Below are 17922 nucleotides of genomic sequence, written 5' to 3' on the forward strand. Positions count from 1 at the left end.
GGTTGGATCCAAAGATCTCAAATTTGGACTTATCAGACCAAAGCACAGATTTCCAGTGGTCTAATGTCCATTCCTTGTGTTCTTTAGCCCAAACACATCTCTTCTGCTTGTTGCCTGTCCTTAGCCATGGTTTCCTAGCAGCTATTTTACCATGAAGGCTGCTGCACAAAGTCTCCTCTTAACAGTTGTTCTAGAGATGTGTCTGCTGCTAGAACTCTGTGTGGCATTGACCTGGTCTCTAATCTGAGCTGCTGTTAACCTGCGATTTCTGAGGCTGGTGACTCAGATAAACTTATCCTCCGCAGCAGAGGTAACTCTTGGACTTCCTTTCCTGGGGCGGTCCTCATGTGAGCCAGTTTCTTTGTAGTGTTTGATGGTTTTTGCCACTGCACTTGGGGACACTTTCAAAGTTTTCCCAATTATTTTTGGACTGACCCTCATTTCTTAATTTAATTATGGCCACTCGTTTTTCTTAACTTAGCTGCTTTTTTCTTGCCATAATACAAATTCTAACAGTCAATTCAGTAGGACTATCAGCTGTGTATCCACCAGACTTCTGCACAACACAACTGATGGTCCCAACCCCATTTATAAGGCAAGATATCCCACTTATTAAACCTGACAGGGCACACCTGTGAAGTGAAAACCATTTTCGGTGACTACCTCTTGAAGCTCATCAAGAGAATGCCAAGAGTGTGCAAAGCAGTAATCAAAGCAAAAGGTGGCTACTTTGAAGAACCTAGAATATAAGACATATTATCAGTTGTTTCACACTTTAAGTATTTCATTCCATATGTGTTAATTCATAGTTTTGATGTCTTCAATGTGAATCTACAACTTTCAGAGTCATGAAAATAAAGAATTCTCTTTGAATGAGGTGTGTCCAAACTTTTGGTCTGTACTGTACATACATTACTGATCCTGAGTTACCTCCTATATTATACTCCAGAGCTGCACTCACTATTCTGCTTTCTATATCGGTGAACATATAGATTTGTTAGGAGCCTCTGTCTCGGCTGTGTAGTCACACTATATATTGTCTCTTCCCCAGATAATGGCTATTACCTGCCGTACTACAAGCGAGAGAGGAGCAAGCGCGGCACACAGATCACAATCGGGATCCTGGAGAACCCGAACTACAAGACCATCCGTAAGAAGGACCCGGTGGTGCTGCTCCCCTGGTGGAAGGAGATAATCGGCACCATCCTGCTCTGCATCACGGCCACCACCTACATCGTCCGCAGGCTCTTCCAGCCGACCATCGGCGCCCGGGTGCGTCATGTGCTTTATGCCTTAGATCTTCAGCCTTTGCTGTCGGTGGATGTGATCTCCTCGCTTTTTTCAGGCTGTAATAACCCGGTGATATCGGGGACATTCGATGTAGACAAAGCTCGGAGCTGAACTCCTCCCAGATCTCTTGGGTCGCTACAATGTTTCTGTGCGGCTTTAGCCCTCGGCATTGTCTACAATTCCCCTGATTGCTGCAGACCTGGACTCCAATGGGATCTCATTCACTGACAGCAAGCAGATGCTTTTGGAAATGAAACCAATTACTGTGTATTTCTAGAGGTGACGCTTATTTTGGCCAAATCAGTTAGGTCTTCCTGTTATAGCCAGATCTTATTAGTGCGCTTTTCTTCCTTCACAGAGTTATAATCCTTTTTTCTTCGGCGCTCCATTGGGAGACCCAGACGATTGGGTGTATAGCTACTGCCTCCGGAGGCCACACAAAGTATTACACTAAAAAGTGTAAGGCCCCTCCCCTTCTGCATATACACCCCCCGTGGATCACGGGCTGCTTCAGTTTTATGCTTTGTGCGAAGGAGGTCAGACATCCACGCATAGCTCCACTGTTTTTAGTCAGCAGCAGCTGCTGACTGTCGGTTGGAAGAAAAGAGGGCCCATACTAGGGCCCCCAGCATGCTCCCTTCTCACCCCACTTTTGTCGGGTGTTTGTTAAGGTTGAGGTACCCATTGCGGGTACGGAGGCTGGAGCCCACATGCTGTTTTCCTTCCCCATCCCCCCTCGGGGCTCTGGGTGAAGTGGGATCTTACCGGTCTCCAGGCACTGAGACCGGGCTCCATCCACAGACCCAGAGAACCTGCTGGATATGGAGCTGAGTATCGTCAGGGACAGGGCCCTGCTACATTAAGGTACTCTGTGTCTCCGTACACATCGCGCACACACACACCAGCATTGCTGGGAGTGCTAGTGCGCCGGGGACAACAGCGCGGAGCGCTTGTGCTATTATTCACTGCAGCTTAGCTGAGTGAATTTATGTGTTAGAAACTGCTGCGCCGGCCGCTGCGGGGTGTTTTACACTGTGGCGCGGCTGGGACTTGTGGTGCGCCGGGGACTTCCGCGCTGGCCGTGCATAGGACGGCCGCGCTTATTACTCGAGTCCCCGGCTTTGCGGCCTAGTTTTCACTTCGTTCCCGCCCCCAGCCCTGCCAGTCAGGGGAGGGGCGGAACGCTGTACAGACAGTCAGCGCCGAGAGCTGGAGTCTGCTCTGCATTCTCCAGCCCCCTTCACTGGACACAGTGGGACGCCAGTTTCCCGCTCTTGTCTGGGGCACGCCCACGGCCCGCCCCTCTTCACAAGACGCCGGCAGCCATTCCTGCACGCAGTCTGGGCTGGAGAAGGGAGACAAGCTCTGGGCAACCAGTCACAGGATTCGGGCGACCACACACCCGCCTTTGGGCGGGCGGTAAGCAGCACCTGAAGTGCTGACCCCACTAATGCCATTTGTACTTTATGCCTAGATGGCTAGACTACAGCAGCAAAAAGCAAGGGTGCTAAGGCACAGGCTTTCTAGGCTGCTTGTACTGCATGTGCTGAAGTGTTCATTTGTACTTTATGCTGGTATGCTATACACTGCACTGTACGGTCGCTATTCTTGGCTATATACTCCTAGATGGCTGGACAACAGCAGCAAAAAAGCAAGGGTGCTAAGGCACAGGCTTTCTATGCTGCTTGTACTGCATGTGCTGAAGTGTTCATTTGTACTTTCTGCTTGTATGCTATACATTGCACTGTACGGTCGCTATTCTTGGCTATATGCTTCTAGATGGCTAGACAACAGCAGCAAAAAAGAAAGGGTGCCAAGGCACAGGCTTTCTATGCTGCTTGTACTGCACGTGATACTGTTCCACACGGCAGGTTCCACTGTCCCCATTGTGTGCAATGCTCCCCTGTAGCACTTGGTCAGCCGGGGTCTCTGCTAGAGGTGGCTAAAGGAACCACCTGTGAACCCTGTCCAGGGACAGGGACGGAGTTGCAGTTTCGGCTGATAGGTCTGTGACTGTGACTAACATCTTAGAGACTTTGCAGTCCAGACGGACCATGGGCAATGTTGATACGCCCTCATTTGGCACAAATCAGTGCTCCGGGGGGGTCCCATGCATCCCAGGGCGCAGGCTCTGACACGGACGACAGTCCCAGACAGTCTAAGCGAGCTCGCTGGGAGCGGCACTCGGCTTCATCACTGGTTAGGGTCCCAGCGGGACTCTCTGTATAATGAGGCAGACGTAGCTGATCAGGACTTTGATCCTGAGACCGCTCTCAATCCGGATACTCCGGATGGTGACGCCATAGTGAATGATCTTCTAGCGTCCATCAAGGGAATGTTGGATATTTCTCCCTCAGCTCCTCCGGTGGAGGAGTCAGCTTCACAGCAGGAGAAATCCTTTTTCAGTATCTCAAGCGTATATTGAGTACTTTTCTGGCCACTCTGACTTCAGAGAAGCAATCCGGAAACACCACACTTATCCAGATAAGCGTTCTCCAATCGTATTAGGGATACACGTTATCCTTTTTTCTCCCTGACGTGGTCAAGCGCTGGACCCAGTGTCCAAAGGTGCATTCCCCTATCTCCAGGCTTGCGGCTAGATCCATAGTTGCAGTTGAAGATGGGACTTCACTTAAAGATGCCATTGACAGACAGATGGTCCTCTGGTTGAATTCTGTCTATGAAGCTATCGGCGTGTCGGTTGCTCCGGCATTCGCAGCCGTATGGGCATTCCAAGCTTTTTCAGCTGGTCTTGCGCACGTGGACACTGTCACATGTACATCTGTGCCGCAGATGGCGTCCTTAACCTCGCAATGTCTGCATTGCGACTTACGCTATTAATGCTGTCCTGCACTCTACGAGCCGTACGTCAGTGGCGTCCGCCAACTCCGTGGTTTTACGCAGAGCCTTGTGGTTGAGGGAATGGAAAGCAGATTCTGCTTCCAAAAAAGTGCTTAACCAGTTTGCCGTTATCTGGTGACAGACTGTTTGGTGAGCGATTGGATGAAATCATTAAACAGTCCAAGGGTAAGGACTCTTCCTTACACCAGCCCAGATCAAACAACACCCAACAGAGGAAGGGACAGTCGAGGTTTCGGTCCTTCCCAGGCTCGGGCAGGTCCCAATTGTCCTCGTCCAAAAGGACTCAAAAAGCTCAGAGAGGCGCAGATTCCTGGCAGGCTCAATCACGCCCAAGGAAGGCAGCCGGAGGAACCGCTACCAAGGCGGTTTCCTCATGACGTTCAGCTCTCTCTCTCCGCATCCGCGGTCGGTGGCAGACTCTCCCGCTTTGGCGACATTTAGCTGCCACAGGTCACAGACCGGCGGGTGAGAGACATTTTGTCTCACGTGTACAGGATAGAGTTCTGTTCTCGTCCTCCGACTAGATTTTCAGAACTTCCTCACCTCCCGACCGAGCCGATGCTCTTCTGCAGGCAGAAGGAGTGGTAATCCCTGTTCCTCCTCAGGACCAAGATACGGTTTTTACTCCAATCTGGTTGTGGTACCAAAAAACGACGGCTCTTCCGTTCCGTTTTGGACCTAAACCTGCTCAACAAGCACGTGAAAACCAGGCGGTTCCGGATGGAATCCCTCCGCTCCGTCATTGCCTCCATATCTCAAGGAGATTTCCTAGCGTCAATAGACATCAGGATGCTTATCTCCACGTGCCGATTGCTCCAGAGCACCGGTGTTGGCTACGATTCGTTATTGAAGACGAGCATCTTCAGTTCGTAGCCCTGCCCTTCGGTCTGGCGACAGCCCCACGGCTTTTCACAAGTTCATGGCAGCAGTGGGAGTAGTCTTGCACTCTAAGGGTCACTCTGTGATCCCTTACTTGGACGATCTACTTATCAAGGCACCCTCTCAAGAGGCATGCCAACACAGCCTGAACGTGGCGCTGGAGACTCTCCAGAGTTTCGGGTGGATCATAAACTTTTCAAAGTTAAATCTGACACCTACCCAATCGCTGACATATCTTGGCATGGAGCTTCACACTCTCTCAGCGATAGTGCAGCTCCCGCTGGACATACAGCGTTCACTACAGACGGGGGTGCAGTCTCTCCTTCAAGGCCAGTCACACCCCTTAAGACGCCTCATGCAGAGGCAGTCCTTTTCGCGCAGTTTCATCTGCGTCCACTTCTATAGGACATTCTTCACCAATGGGATGGGAAGTCAACGTCCCTAGACAGGAACGTACCCCTTTCTCAGACGGGCAAGGACTCTCTTCAGAGGAGTCCACCCCTCAGATCAATGTTCTGGAAATCTGGGCAGGGTATCTTGCCCTGCAAGCCTTCAAGCAGAGGCTGGAAGGCAAACAGATCCGAATTCAGCCGGACAACTTCGCAGCGGTGGCATACATCAACCACCAAGGCGGAACACGCAGTCGGCAAGCCTCCCAGGAAGTCCGGCGGCTTCTGATGTGGGTGGAAGAGCATACACCATATCCGCAGTTCACATCCCGGGCGTAGAAAACTGGGAAGCAGACTTCCTCAGTCGCCAGGGCATGGACGCAGGGGAATGGTCTCTGCACCCGGACGGGTCTCAAGAAATCTGTAGCCGCTGGGGGAGGCCGGACGTCGACCTAATGGCGTCTCGGCACAACAACAAGGGCCCGATTTTCATGGCGCGGTCTCACGATCAAAGAGCTTTGGCGGCAGGCGCCTTAGTTCAGGATTGGTCGCAGTTCCAGCTACTCTATGTGTTTCCCCCTCTGACACTGTTGCCCAGAGGGCTACGCAAGATCAGCTCCGATTGCCGCCGCGCCATCCTCGTCGCCCCAGACTGGCCGAGGAGGTCGTGGTACCTGCATCTGTGGCATCTCACGGTCTGCCAACCGTGGGCACTACCAGACCGGCCAGACTTACTGTCCCAAGGGCCGTTTTTTCCATCTGAATTCTACAGCCCTGAACCTGACTGGTGGCTATTGAGTCCTGGATCCTAGCGTCTTCAGGATTATCTCAAGACGTCATTGTCACCATGAGACGGGCTAGGAAGCCGACGTCTGCCGAGATCCACCACAAGACGTGGAAGATATTCTTATCTTAGTGCTCTGCTCAGGGAGTGTCTCCCTGGACATTTGCATTGCCTACTTTCTTCGGCGCTCTATTGGGAGACCCAGACGATTGGGTGTATAGCACTGCCTCCGGAGGCCACACAAAGCAATTACACTTAAAAGTGTAAGGCCCCTCCCCTTCTGGCTATACACCCCCAGTGGGATCACTGGCTCACCAGTTTTCGGCTTTGTGCGAAGGAGGTCAGACATCCACGCATAGCTCCACTGTTTAGTCAGCAGTAGCTGCTGACTCTATCGGATGGAAGAAAAGTGGGCCCATATAGGGCCCCCAGCATGCTCCCTTCTCACCCCGCTGGTGGTTTGTAAGGTTGAGGTACCTATTGCTGGTACGGAGGCTGGAGCCCACATGCTGTTTTCCTTCCACATCCCCCTGAGGGGCTCTGAGGAAGTGGGATCTTACCGGCCCCAAAGCCCTGAGGCCGGGCTCCATCCACAGACCCATTGAACCTGCTGGATGTGGAGCGGGAGTGCCGTTCAGGGACATGGCCCTGCACCATTCAGGTACTCTGTGTCCCCGTACACACAGGCACAGCACACTCCAGACTTGCTGGGTGTGCTAGTGCGCCGGGGACAGTAAAGGGTTACAGTCACTGCAGCCTAGCTGAGTGACTTTATTTATTGGGAACTACCGCGCCGGATGCTCCGTGAGCGGCGGCGCGGCTGGGACTTGTAGTGCGCCGGGGACTTAGCGCCGACCGCGCTTTTACGGCGGCGGCGCTCATAAATCCAGTCCCCGGCTTTCTCTAGTCCCTTCCACGACAGCATAGGAGGTTGTCTCTCCACGCCCTAATTGGGACAGGAAGTTCAAGAGGTTTAAAAGGACCCTCCCACCTCCCATAGCCAGTGTCTTTCCTGTCCCCATGGGGCATGGAGAGGTTTTGTTTTTTCTCCTATGCTGTGGTGGCCGGCGAACTGCAGTATATTTTTTTTTTTTTTTTTTCCCCCCTATTACCTTCAGCCGGACGGCATCGGTCGGGCCTTCACCGCTCCTCCCTTGCTGTTCCCTCACGCTGTGGGGGACCGCTGCTCCAGCCTTCCGGATCCTCCTGAGGGGTGATGCAGGCTGTTGAGCTCCCCGGCCGGCGTCCTCCCTGAGCCGCCGGCCGCCTCCCGCATGCACGCTGCCGGAGCGATCCGGAAGTGCTCCCGGAGGCGGGACTTCTGGTCTTGCGGACTTCCGGTCGAGCGCTTCCGGTTTGCGGAGGCAGCGTGGAGGCACGCCGACTGCGACTCGACCTGCCCAGGACCGGATGCGGGAGGCGGGGAAACGTGCACCGTCACTGGGGAGGCAGGCCCTTGTCCATAAGGGCTGCCACGAAGACATCAGATCATGGTAAGACCGTGCTCCCTGTCATGTCTTCCGCTGCAGCTGCCTCTGCAGAACCCAGTGTGCCCCCTGCTACTGTGAGTATGGAGGGGTCTGGTCCCTCGGACATAGGTCTCATCAGTGATTATGGCTCTCTGCTCTGTGTTTTCTAGGAGGACAAGGCCACCAAGAAAACTGACAGAAATGAGAAATCAGAGAAGCCTGAGAAGTCAGAAAAAACTGACAAGTCCGATAAGCCTGATAGACCTGACAGAGTGGACAAAATTAAAAAATGTCCCATCTGTATAAAGAAGCTCCCTGCAGTATGGGATAAAAAGCTTTGCCAGCAATGTACGGACCAGGTTATTAGGGCCGAACAACCATCTCTGATAGATGAGTTGCGGTCCATGATGAAACAGGAGATTAGGGCCTCACTGGCTTCTCTCCCTGTGCCTGGCCCTGTTCCTGGCCCTGTTCCTGGCCCTGTTCCTGGCCCTGTTCCTGGCCCTGTTCCTGGCCCTGCTCCTGGCCCTGCTCCTGGCCCTGCTACTGGACCCTCTCCTCCAAAAAAGAGGAGACTCCAGTCGACCCCTTCTGATCAGGAGGACGCTGATTCCACCTCTGAGGGTCCTGATGAAGGATTTCCATCTGGGGGGTCTGACCAGTCCTTTCTTTTTCACTCAGAAGAGTTGGGGGATCTTATTGAGGCAGTTCGGAGCACTATGGGTTTAGAGGAAGTGCAGTCTCTTCCTTCAATCCAGGACGAAATGTTTGCTGGCCTGAAGTCAGTCAAACAGTTGGGATTCCCAGTTCATGCCAATATATTGGATATTGTTTCTCAGGAATGGGAATGTCCTGAGAGGCGGGTACGGAGTGACCTTAGACGCCGGTTTCCTCTGGAACCTTCGGGACTACATTGGGAGATCCCAAGAGTAGACGTTCAGGTGGCTAGGGTAGCTAAGCAAACGGCTCTTCCCTTTGAGGATACTTCCCAACTGAAGGATCAAATGGATAGAAAGGTAGAGGGCCTGATGAAGCGGTCCTGGGAGGCATCGTCTTCCTCTATTCAAGCCAACATTGCCTCCACCTGCGTATCCAGGTCCCTCATTAGGTGGTTGGACCAGTTGGAGGCTCATATTTCCCAAGGGACCCCTAGGGAGGAATTACTGGAATCCCTTCCCTTGCTTAGGAAGGCTACCTGTTTTCTGGCAGATACCTCGGTGGAATCTGTCCGCCTGGCAGCCAGGACCTCGGTGCTTTCTAACTCTGCCCGACGTGCCCTCTGGCTTAAGGCCTGGAGTGGAGACTCCACCTCTAAAATGAGGCTTTGTTCCCTTCCTTTTAAAGGGGATTTGGTGTTTGGACCTGCCCTGGATGATATCCTGGACAAGGCGACTGATCGTAAGGCCTTGCCCGATCCTAGACCTACCAGGAAGCGGTCCTTTCGTCCCTCGATGCCTCAGGCCTCCCAGCCCAGAGGGAAAGGGAAGGCAGGCAGGTGGAGCTATCCCAAAGGTAGAGGGAGAAACATCCTCATCCCTCCACATCAGCAACGTCCTCAGCAGGACAAGCAGTGACTCGGCCCGGGTGGGGGGAAGACTCTCAGCGTTTCTTACCCAGTGGCAGTCCATAACCTCTTGCCAATGGGTTCTGAAGATCATCTCGGACGGTCTTCTCATAGAATTCCTTTCCCCCCCTCTTCCGGGTCTCCGAGTCACTACGCTGGCATCGCCGGGTTCACAGACTCTGTTGTACACAAAGATTTTAGAGTTAGTGCACTCGGGGGTCGTTTCCCCAGTCCCGAGTCGGGAACGAGGGATAGGACACTACTCCCGTCTCTTCCTGGTCAAGAAGCCATCCGGCGACGTCCGTATAATTATCAATTTAAAAAGTCTAAACCGTCAGGTCAGGTACCGGCGGTTCAAGATGGAGTCGGTGAGATCAGCTATTCCCCTGATAGGTCTACACCACCAGATGGCCTCTATCGATCTGAAAGATGCCTACTTCCATGTACCCGTCCATCCGGGACACAGACAATACCTCAGGTTTGCGGTGCTTCACGGGGAAGAAGTACTTCATTTCCAATTCAATGTACTTCCCTTCGGGATCTCCTCAGCTCCAAGGATCTTTTCCAAGATCATGGCAGAGGTGGTCGCCTTCATAAGATTGCAGGGTATCTGTCTAGTTCCGTATCTGGACGACTTTCTTCTCATGGCTCCGTCTGCTCCAACCCTCCGGAGCCATGTGGAGAGGTCTTTGGGAATCCTTCGGTCTCTGGGATGGATTCCCAATCTCAAAAAATCACAGTTAACCCCCTCCTCCACACGGCAGTTTCTCGGAGTGCTGCTGGACTCCGACAGACAGGCATCTTTTCTCCCAGAGGGCCACAGGATAGCTCTGTTATCCAAAATCTCGAAGCTCCGCAGGCAGGCTCGCCCAACGCTTCGAGCGGCTATGTCGGCCCTGGGTTCCATGACATCCTGCATCCCCTCGGTCAGGTGGGCTCAGGCCCATTCTCGGTGTCTCCAGGATCATATCCTGACACACTGGGACAGACTCCCGTCATCCCTAAACAGAAGGTTTCGCCTCTCGGAGTCCGTCTCCTCATCCCTTCTCTGGTGGCTGAGTCCCGCCAACCTGCAGGTGGGGGTTGCCTGGACTCAGAAACCCCTGGTTACACTGACCACAGATGCCAGCCTACGTGGATGGGGGGCAATGGTGGCAAATTCCCCATTTCAAGGGGTCTGGAGTCCTTACGTCAGCTCCCAATCCTCCAACTACCGGGAGCTCAGGGCAGTCAGGGAAGCCCTCCTTGCGGCTCAGGACCTCGTCCGGGACTCTCACGTCCTGGTATATTCAGACAATGTCACAACAGTGGCACATCTCCGCCATCAGGGCAGTACACGCTCAGGCGCCCTGAAGTCGGTATCCTCCCGAATCTTTCAATGGGCAGAACAATCTCTGCTCTCCCTTTCTGCGGTCCATCTGAAGGGCTCCCTCAATCTTCAGGCGGATTTCCTGAGTCGTCGGGATGTTCATCCAGGGGAATGGAGCCTGGATCAGGCAGTGTTCTGCTCTCTAGTGGCAAGGTGGGGTGCACCAGAGGTGGACCTCTTTGCCTCAGCAGAGAATCGCAAGGTCGCAACATATTTCTCCCTGAACCCAAGGGACGAGGCTTTAGGGGTAGACGCTTTCTGCCACAGTTGGTCCTTTCGCCTCGCTTACGCGTTCCCCCCTCTTCCTCTTCTCGCACGGGCCCTGAGGAAGATCAGAGACGAGGGGGTCCCAACTATACTGGTAGCCCCTCTGTGGCCCCGGAGGAGTTGGTACAGCTTGGTCATGACGCTAGGAATCGACGGCCCAGTCCTCTTAGGTTCGGACCCCAGCTTACTGTCACAGGGTCCGATTTTCCATCCGGCTCCTCAGAAACTCAACTTGGCTGCCTGGCTTCTGAGGCCCGGGCACTGAAGGCTCAAGGGCTTTCTGACAAAGTTGTGGCTACGCTGCAGAAGAACCGTAAACCTGTGACTAATAGTATATACAACAAAATCTGGAAGAGATTTTCCTCCTGGTGTGGTTCTCGGCCTCCTGACCCCTTTCGGCCTAATATTGCGCAGATTCTGGACTTTCTCCAAAGTGGTTTAGACTTAGGTCTTAGGCCCAGCTCCCTGAAAGTTCAGGTGTCAGCACTCAGTGCAGTCTTTGACACGGCTCTGGCAGATCATCGTTGGATCCGTCGGTTCTTTGTGTCCGCTAGTAGACTCTGTCCACGTCGGAGGGTCCTGACGCCTCGCTGGGATCTCAATGTGGTCCTTACAGGACTATCTCAATCTCCGTTTGAACCTCTGTGCTCTTGTAACATTCGTTCCCTTTCTCACAAGACTGCTTTTCTTGTGGCTATTACATCTGCTCGCAGAGTCGGCGAACTTCAGGCTTTGTCTGTTAGGGAACCTTATCTGACCATCAGAGATGACAGCATTGTTTTTCAGCTGGACCCTTCCTTCCTTCCCAAGGTGGTTTCGGATTTTCACCGTTCGCAGTCCATCGTCCTGCCTTCATTCTGTCAGAATCCTCGGACTCCGGGTGAGGAAGTGTTTCATTCTTTGGATGTCCGTCGGATAGTGTTGCACTACCTAGAGGTTACTGCTTCTTGGCGCCTTGATTCTAACCTGTTCATCCAGCCCTTTGGCCGCAATAAGGGCAAGAAGGTGGCTAAGAGTACAGTCGCCAACTGGATTGTGCGAGCAATTAGAGATGCATACCTCGCTCAGCATCTCTCTCCGCCTACTGGATTCACGGCGCACTCCACCAGGGCTACCTCTGCCTCCTGGGCCGAACGGGCAGGGGCCTCCCCTGAGCAGATCTGCAAGGCGGCTACGTGGTCTTCGCTCCATACCTTCACGAAGCATTATCGTCTGGATCTGGATTCCAACAGGGATTTGGCCTTTGGCAGGAAAGTCCTGCAGGCTGTGGTCCCCCCCTAGGTATCAATTCTTTGGTATTCCTCCTATGCTGTCGTGGAAGGGACTAGAGAAATAAGAATTATTCTTACCGATAATTCGCTTTCTAGGACCTTCCACGACAGCAGGTAATTCCCTCCCCTATGTATTCATGTATTCCTGAATGTGTAGTACTTCTCATATGCTATGGATTCTTTGTAAGACACTGGCTATGGGAGGTGGGAGGGTCCTTTTAAACCTCTTGAACTTCCTGTCCCAATTAGGGCGTGGAGAGACAACCTCCTATGCTGTCGTGGAAGGTCCTAGAAAGCGAATTATCGGTAAGAATAATTCTTATTTTGCGGCCTAACTCAGCTTCGTTCCCGCCCCCACCCTGTCAATCAGGGTAGGGGAGAGACGCTGTACACTCAGCAGCGCCGAGGGCTGGAGCCTTATTTACATGCTCCAGCCCTCTCACTAGACACTGTGGGACGCCAGGTTTCCCGCTCTGACTCGGGGCACGCCCACTGCCCGCCCCTACTCACACGAGCTGGGGAAGGACGCCGGCAGCCATTCCTGCAGCCCGAGCTGGGAGAACGGACTCTGGGCAACCAACAGGAATGGGGCGACCACACACCCGCTTATAGGCGGGCGGTAAGCGTTTTCTCCAAACGTATTAAGGATACACGTTATCACTTTCCCCCTGACGTGGTCAGGCGTTGGACCCAGGGTCCAAAGGTGGATTCTCCAATCTCCAGGCTTGCGGCTAGAGCCACAGTTGCAGTGGAGATGGGACTTCACTTACAGATGCCATTGACAGACAGATGGACTCTGGTTGAAATCTGTCTGTGAGGCTATCGGCGTGTCGGTTGCTCCGGCATTCACAGCCGTATGGGCACCCTAAGCTTTTCAGCTGTTCTTGTGCAGCTGGTCTTGAGCACAAGTACATCTGTGCTGCAGGGGCGTCCGTAACCTCGCAATGTCTGCATTGCGACTTACCCTATTAATGCTGTCCTGGAAGGACAGCCGAGGTTTCGGTCCTTCCCAGGCTCGGGCAGGTCCCAATTGTCCTCATCCAAAAGGGCTGAAAAGCCTCAGAGGGGCTCAGCTGCCGGCCGGGCTCAATCACGCCCAAGGAAGGCAGCCGGAGGAACCGCTACCAAGGCGGTCTCCTCATGACTCTCAGCTCTCTCATCTTTCCGCATCCGCGGTTGATGGCAGACTCGCTCGCCTTTGGCGACATTTAGCTGCCACAGGTCACAGACCGGTGGGTGAGGGACAGTGTGCCCACGTGCACAGGACAGAGTTCTGTTCTCGTCCTCCGACTCGATTCTTCAGAACGTCCCCACATCCCCACCGAGCAGATGCTCTTCTGCAGGCAGAAGGAGTGGTAATCCCGGTTCCTCTTCAGGAACAAGACACGGTTTTCCTCCAATCTGGTTGTGGTGCCAAACAAGGATGGCTCTTTCCGTTCCGTTCTGGACCTAGAACTGCTCAACAAGCACGTGGAGGCCAGGCGGTTCCGGATGATACCCTCCTCTCCGTCATTGCCTCAATGTCTCAAGGAAATTTCCTAGCATCAATAGACATCTAAGATGCTTATCTCCACGTGCCGATTGCTACAGAGCACCAATGTTTTTCTACATTTCGTGATAGGAAACGACCAGCTTCAGTTCGTAGCTCTGCCATTCGGGCTGGCGACAGCCCCACGGGTGTTCGCCAAGGTCATGACGGCAGTGGTAGCAGTCTTGCACTCACAGGGACACTCTGTGATCCCTTACTTGTACGATATACTTGTCAAGGCACCCTCTCAACAGGCATGCCAACTCAGCCTGAATGTTGCGCTGGAGACTCTCCAGACATTCGGGTGGATCATCAACTTCTCAAAGTCAAACCTGTCACGACCCAATCACTAACGTATCTTGGCATGAAGTTTCATACCCTCTCAGCGGTAGTGAAGCTTCCGCTGGACAAGCAGCGGTCACTACAGACTGGGGTGCAGACTCTCCTTAAAGGTCAGTCGCACTTCTTAAGACGCCTCATGCACTTCCTCGGGAAGATAGTGGCGGCAATGGAGGCGGTTCCGTTTGCGCAGTTTCATCTGCGTTCACTTCAATGGGACATTCTCCGCCAATGAGACGGGAAGTCAACATCCCTGTACAGGAAAGTATCCCTTTCACAGACGGCAAGGACTCTCTGCAATGGTGGCTTCTTCCCACCTCATTATCACAGGGAAGATCCTTCCTACCACCGTCTTGGGCGGTGGTCATGACAGACGCGAGTCTGTCAGGGTGGGGAGCGTTTTTCTCCACCACAGGGCTCAGGGTCCGTGGACTCAGCAGGAGTCCACCCTTCAGATCAATGTTCTGGTAATCAGAGCAGTGTATCTTGCCCTACTAGCCTTCCAGCAGTGGCTGGAAAGAAAGCAGATCCGAATTCAATCGGACAAGTCCACAGCGGTGGCATACATCAATCACCAAGGGGGGACACGCAGTCGGCAAGCCTTCCAGGAAGTCCGGCGGATTCTGATGTGGGTGGATGCCACGGCCTCCACCATATCCGCAGTTCACATCCCCGGCGTAGAAAACTGGGAGGCAGACTTCCTCAGTCGCCAGGGCATGGACGCAGGGGAATGGTCCCTTCACCCGGACGTGTTTCAGGAAATCTGTCGCCGCTGGGGAAGGCCGGACGTCGACCTAATGGCGCCCCGGCACAACAACAAGGTCCCAACCTTCATGGCACGGTCTCGCGATCAAAGAGCGCTGGCGGCAGACGCCCTAGCGCAAGATTGGTCGCAGTTCCGGCTCCCTTATGTGTTTCCACCTCTGGCACCCTTGCCTAGAGTGCTACGCAAGATCAGATCCGATTGCAGCCGCGTCATACTCGTCGCCCCAGACTGGCCGAGGAGGGCGTGGTATCCGGATCTGTGGCAGCTCACGGTCGGCCAACCGTGGGCACTACCAGACAGACCAGACTTGCTGTCCCAAGGGCCGTTTTTTTCCATCGGAATTCCGCGGCCCTGAATCTGACTGTGTGGCCATTGAGTCCTGGATCCTAGCGTCTTCAGGATTATTCCACGGGGTCGTTGCCACCATGAGAGAGGCTAGGAAGCCCACGTCCGCTAAGAACCACAGAACGTGGAGGATATTCTTATCCTGGTGCTCTGCTCAGGGAGTGTCTCCCTGGCCATTTGCATTGCCTACCTTTCTTTCTTTCCTGCTATCTGGGTTAGAAAAAGGTTTGGCGCTCGGCTCACTTAAAGGTCAGGTATCGGCGCTATTCGTCTTTTTTCAGAGGCGTTTGGCACGCCTTCCTATGGTGCGCACGTTCCTACAGGGGGTTTGCCATATCGTTCCCCCGTGCAAGCGGCCGTTAGATCCATGGGATCTGAACAGGGTACTATGCCCTCCAGAAGCCGCCCTTCGAGCCTCTGAGGGAGGTTTCACTTTCTAGACTATCCCAGAACGTGGCTTTTCTGGTAGCGATCACATCTCTTCGGAGAGTGTCTGAGCTGGCAGCGCTGTCATCCAAGACTCCCTTCCTGGTCTTCCACCAGGACAAGGTAGTGCTGCGCCCCATTCAGGAGTTTCTCCCGAAGGTGGTATCCTCTTTTCATCTTAATCAGGATATCTCTTTGCCTTCGTTTTGTCCTCATGCAGTTCATCGGTATGAGAAGGATTTACATTTGTTAGATCTGGTGAGAGCACTCAGAATCTACATTTCCCGCACGGCGCCCTTGCGCCGTTCGGATGCACTCTTTGTCCTTGTCGCTGGTAAGCGCAAAGGGTCGCAGGCTTCTAAGGCCACCCTGGCTCGATGGATCAAGGAACCAATTCTTGAAGCCTACCGTTCTGCTGGGCTTCCGGTTCCATCAGGGCTGAAGGCCCATTCTACCAGAGCCGTGGGTGCATCCTGGGCATTACGACACCAGGCTACGGCTCAACAGGTGTGCCAGGCAGCTACCTGGTCGAGTCTGCACACTTTCACCAAACATTATCAGGTGCATACCTATGCTTCGGCGGACGCCAGCCTAGGTAGAAGAGTCCTGCAGGCGGCAGTTGCCTCCCCGTAGGGGAGGGCTGTCTTGCAGCTCTAACATGAGGTATTTCTTTACCCACCCAGGGACAGCTTTTGGACGTCCCAATCGTCTGGGTCTCCCAATAGAGCGCCGAAGAAGAAGGGAATTTTGTTACTTACCGTAAATTCCTTTTCTTCTAGCTCTTATTGGGAGACCCAGCACCCGCCCTGTTGTCCTTCGGGATTTTTGGTTTGTTTGCGGGTACACATGTTGTTCATGTTGAACGGTTTTCAGTTCTCCGATGTTACTCGGAGTGAATTTGTTTAAACCAGTTATTGGCTTTCCTCCTTCTTGCTTTTGCACTAAAACTGGTGAGCCAGTGATCCCACTGGGGGTGTATAGCCAGAAGGGGAGGGGCCTTACACTTTTAAGTGTAATTGCTTTGTGTGGCCTCCGGAGGCAGTGCTATACACCCAATCGTTTGGGTCTCCCAATAAGAGCTAGAAGAAAAGGAATTTACGGTAAGTAACAAAATTCCCTTCTTTCCTTCCTTCCTGCAATCTGGTTTGGGAAAAGGTTTGTCGCTCGGCTCCCTTAACGGACGAGTCCCAGCGCTGTCTGTATTCTTTCAGAAGCGCATAGGGCGACTTCCTCAGGTACGCACGTTCCTGCAGGGGGTTTGTCACATTGTCCCTCCGTACAAGAGGCCGTTAGACCCATGGGATCTGAACAGGGTACTAATTGCTCTCCAAGAGCCGCCCTTTGAGCCTCTGAGGGATGTTTCACTATCTCGACTTTCACAGAAAGTGGCCTTTTTGGTAGCGGTCACGTCTCTTCAGAGAGTGTCCGAGCTCGCAGCGCGGTCATCCAAAGCTCCCTTCTTGGTGTTTCACCAAGACAAGGTAGCGCTGCGCCTGATTCCGGGGTTTCTCCCTAAGGTGGTATCCCCCTTTTCATCTCAGTCAGGATATCTCCTTACCTTCCTTTTGTCCTCATCCAGTTCATCGATATGAATTGGATTTGTATTTGTTGGATCTGATGAGAGCACTCAGAATCTACATTTCCCGCACGGCGCCCCTGCGCCGCTCGGATGCACCCTTTGTACTTGTCGCTGGTCAGCGCAAAGGGTCGCAGGCTTCCAAATCCACCCTGGCTCGATGGATCAAGGAACCAATTCTTGAAGCCTACCGTTCTGCTGGGCTTCCGGTTCCATCAGGGCCGAAGGCCCATTCTACAGAGCCGTGGGTGCGTCCTGGACATTACGGCACCAGGCTACGGCTCAGCAGGTGTGCCAGGCGGCTACCTGGGCGAGTCTGCACACCTTCACCAAGCGTTATCAGGTGCATGCCTACGCTTAGGCGGATGCCAGCCTAAGTAGAAGAGTCCTGCAGGCGGCGGTTGCCTCCATGTAGGGAAGGGCTGTTTTTACAGTCCAAACTTGAGGTATTAATTTACCCACCCAGGGACTGCTTTTGGACGTCCCAATCGTCTGGGTCTCCCAATGGAGCGCCGAAGAAGAAGGGAATTTTGTTACTTACCGTAAATTCCTTTTCTTCTAGCTCCAATTGGGAGACCCAGCACCCGCCCCTGTTCCTTCGGGATTTTTTGGTTGTTCGGGTACACATGTTGTTCATGTTGAATGGTTTCAGTTCTCCGATGTTACTTCGGATTGAATTTGTTTAAACCAGTTATTGGCTTTCCTCCTTCTTGCTTTTGCACTAAAACTGAAGCAGCCTGTGATCCACGGGGGGTGTATATGCAGAAGGGGAGGGGCCTTACACTTTTTAGTGTAATA

The 17922-nt window shown here is 53.3% G+C and overlaps 1 protein-coding gene across 3 annotated transcripts in view; it reads left to right on the forward strand.

Moving 5' to 3' along the window:
- EIF2AK3 (eukaryotic translation initiation factor 2 alpha kinase 3) overlaps positions 1-17922 on the forward strand; it is a 106420-nt gene that overhangs the window by 52656 nt on the left and 35842 nt on the right. For all 3 annotated transcript variants that reach the window (XM_075346675.1, XM_075346683.1, XM_075346691.1), the window contains one exon: positions 1052-1272. In XM_075346675.1, the coding sequence (XP_075202790.1) occupies positions 1052-1272 (221 nt within the window). The remainder of the gene's footprint in view (positions 1-1051; positions 1273-17922) is intronic.

The sequence above is a fragment of the Anomaloglossus baeobatrachus genome, chromosome 1 (assembly GCF_048569485.1).
Source record: "Anomaloglossus baeobatrachus isolate aAnoBae1 chromosome 1, aAnoBae1.hap1, whole genome shotgun sequence".
NCBI lineage: Eukaryota > Metazoa > Chordata > Amphibia > Anura > Aromobatidae > Anomaloglossus > Anomaloglossus baeobatrachus.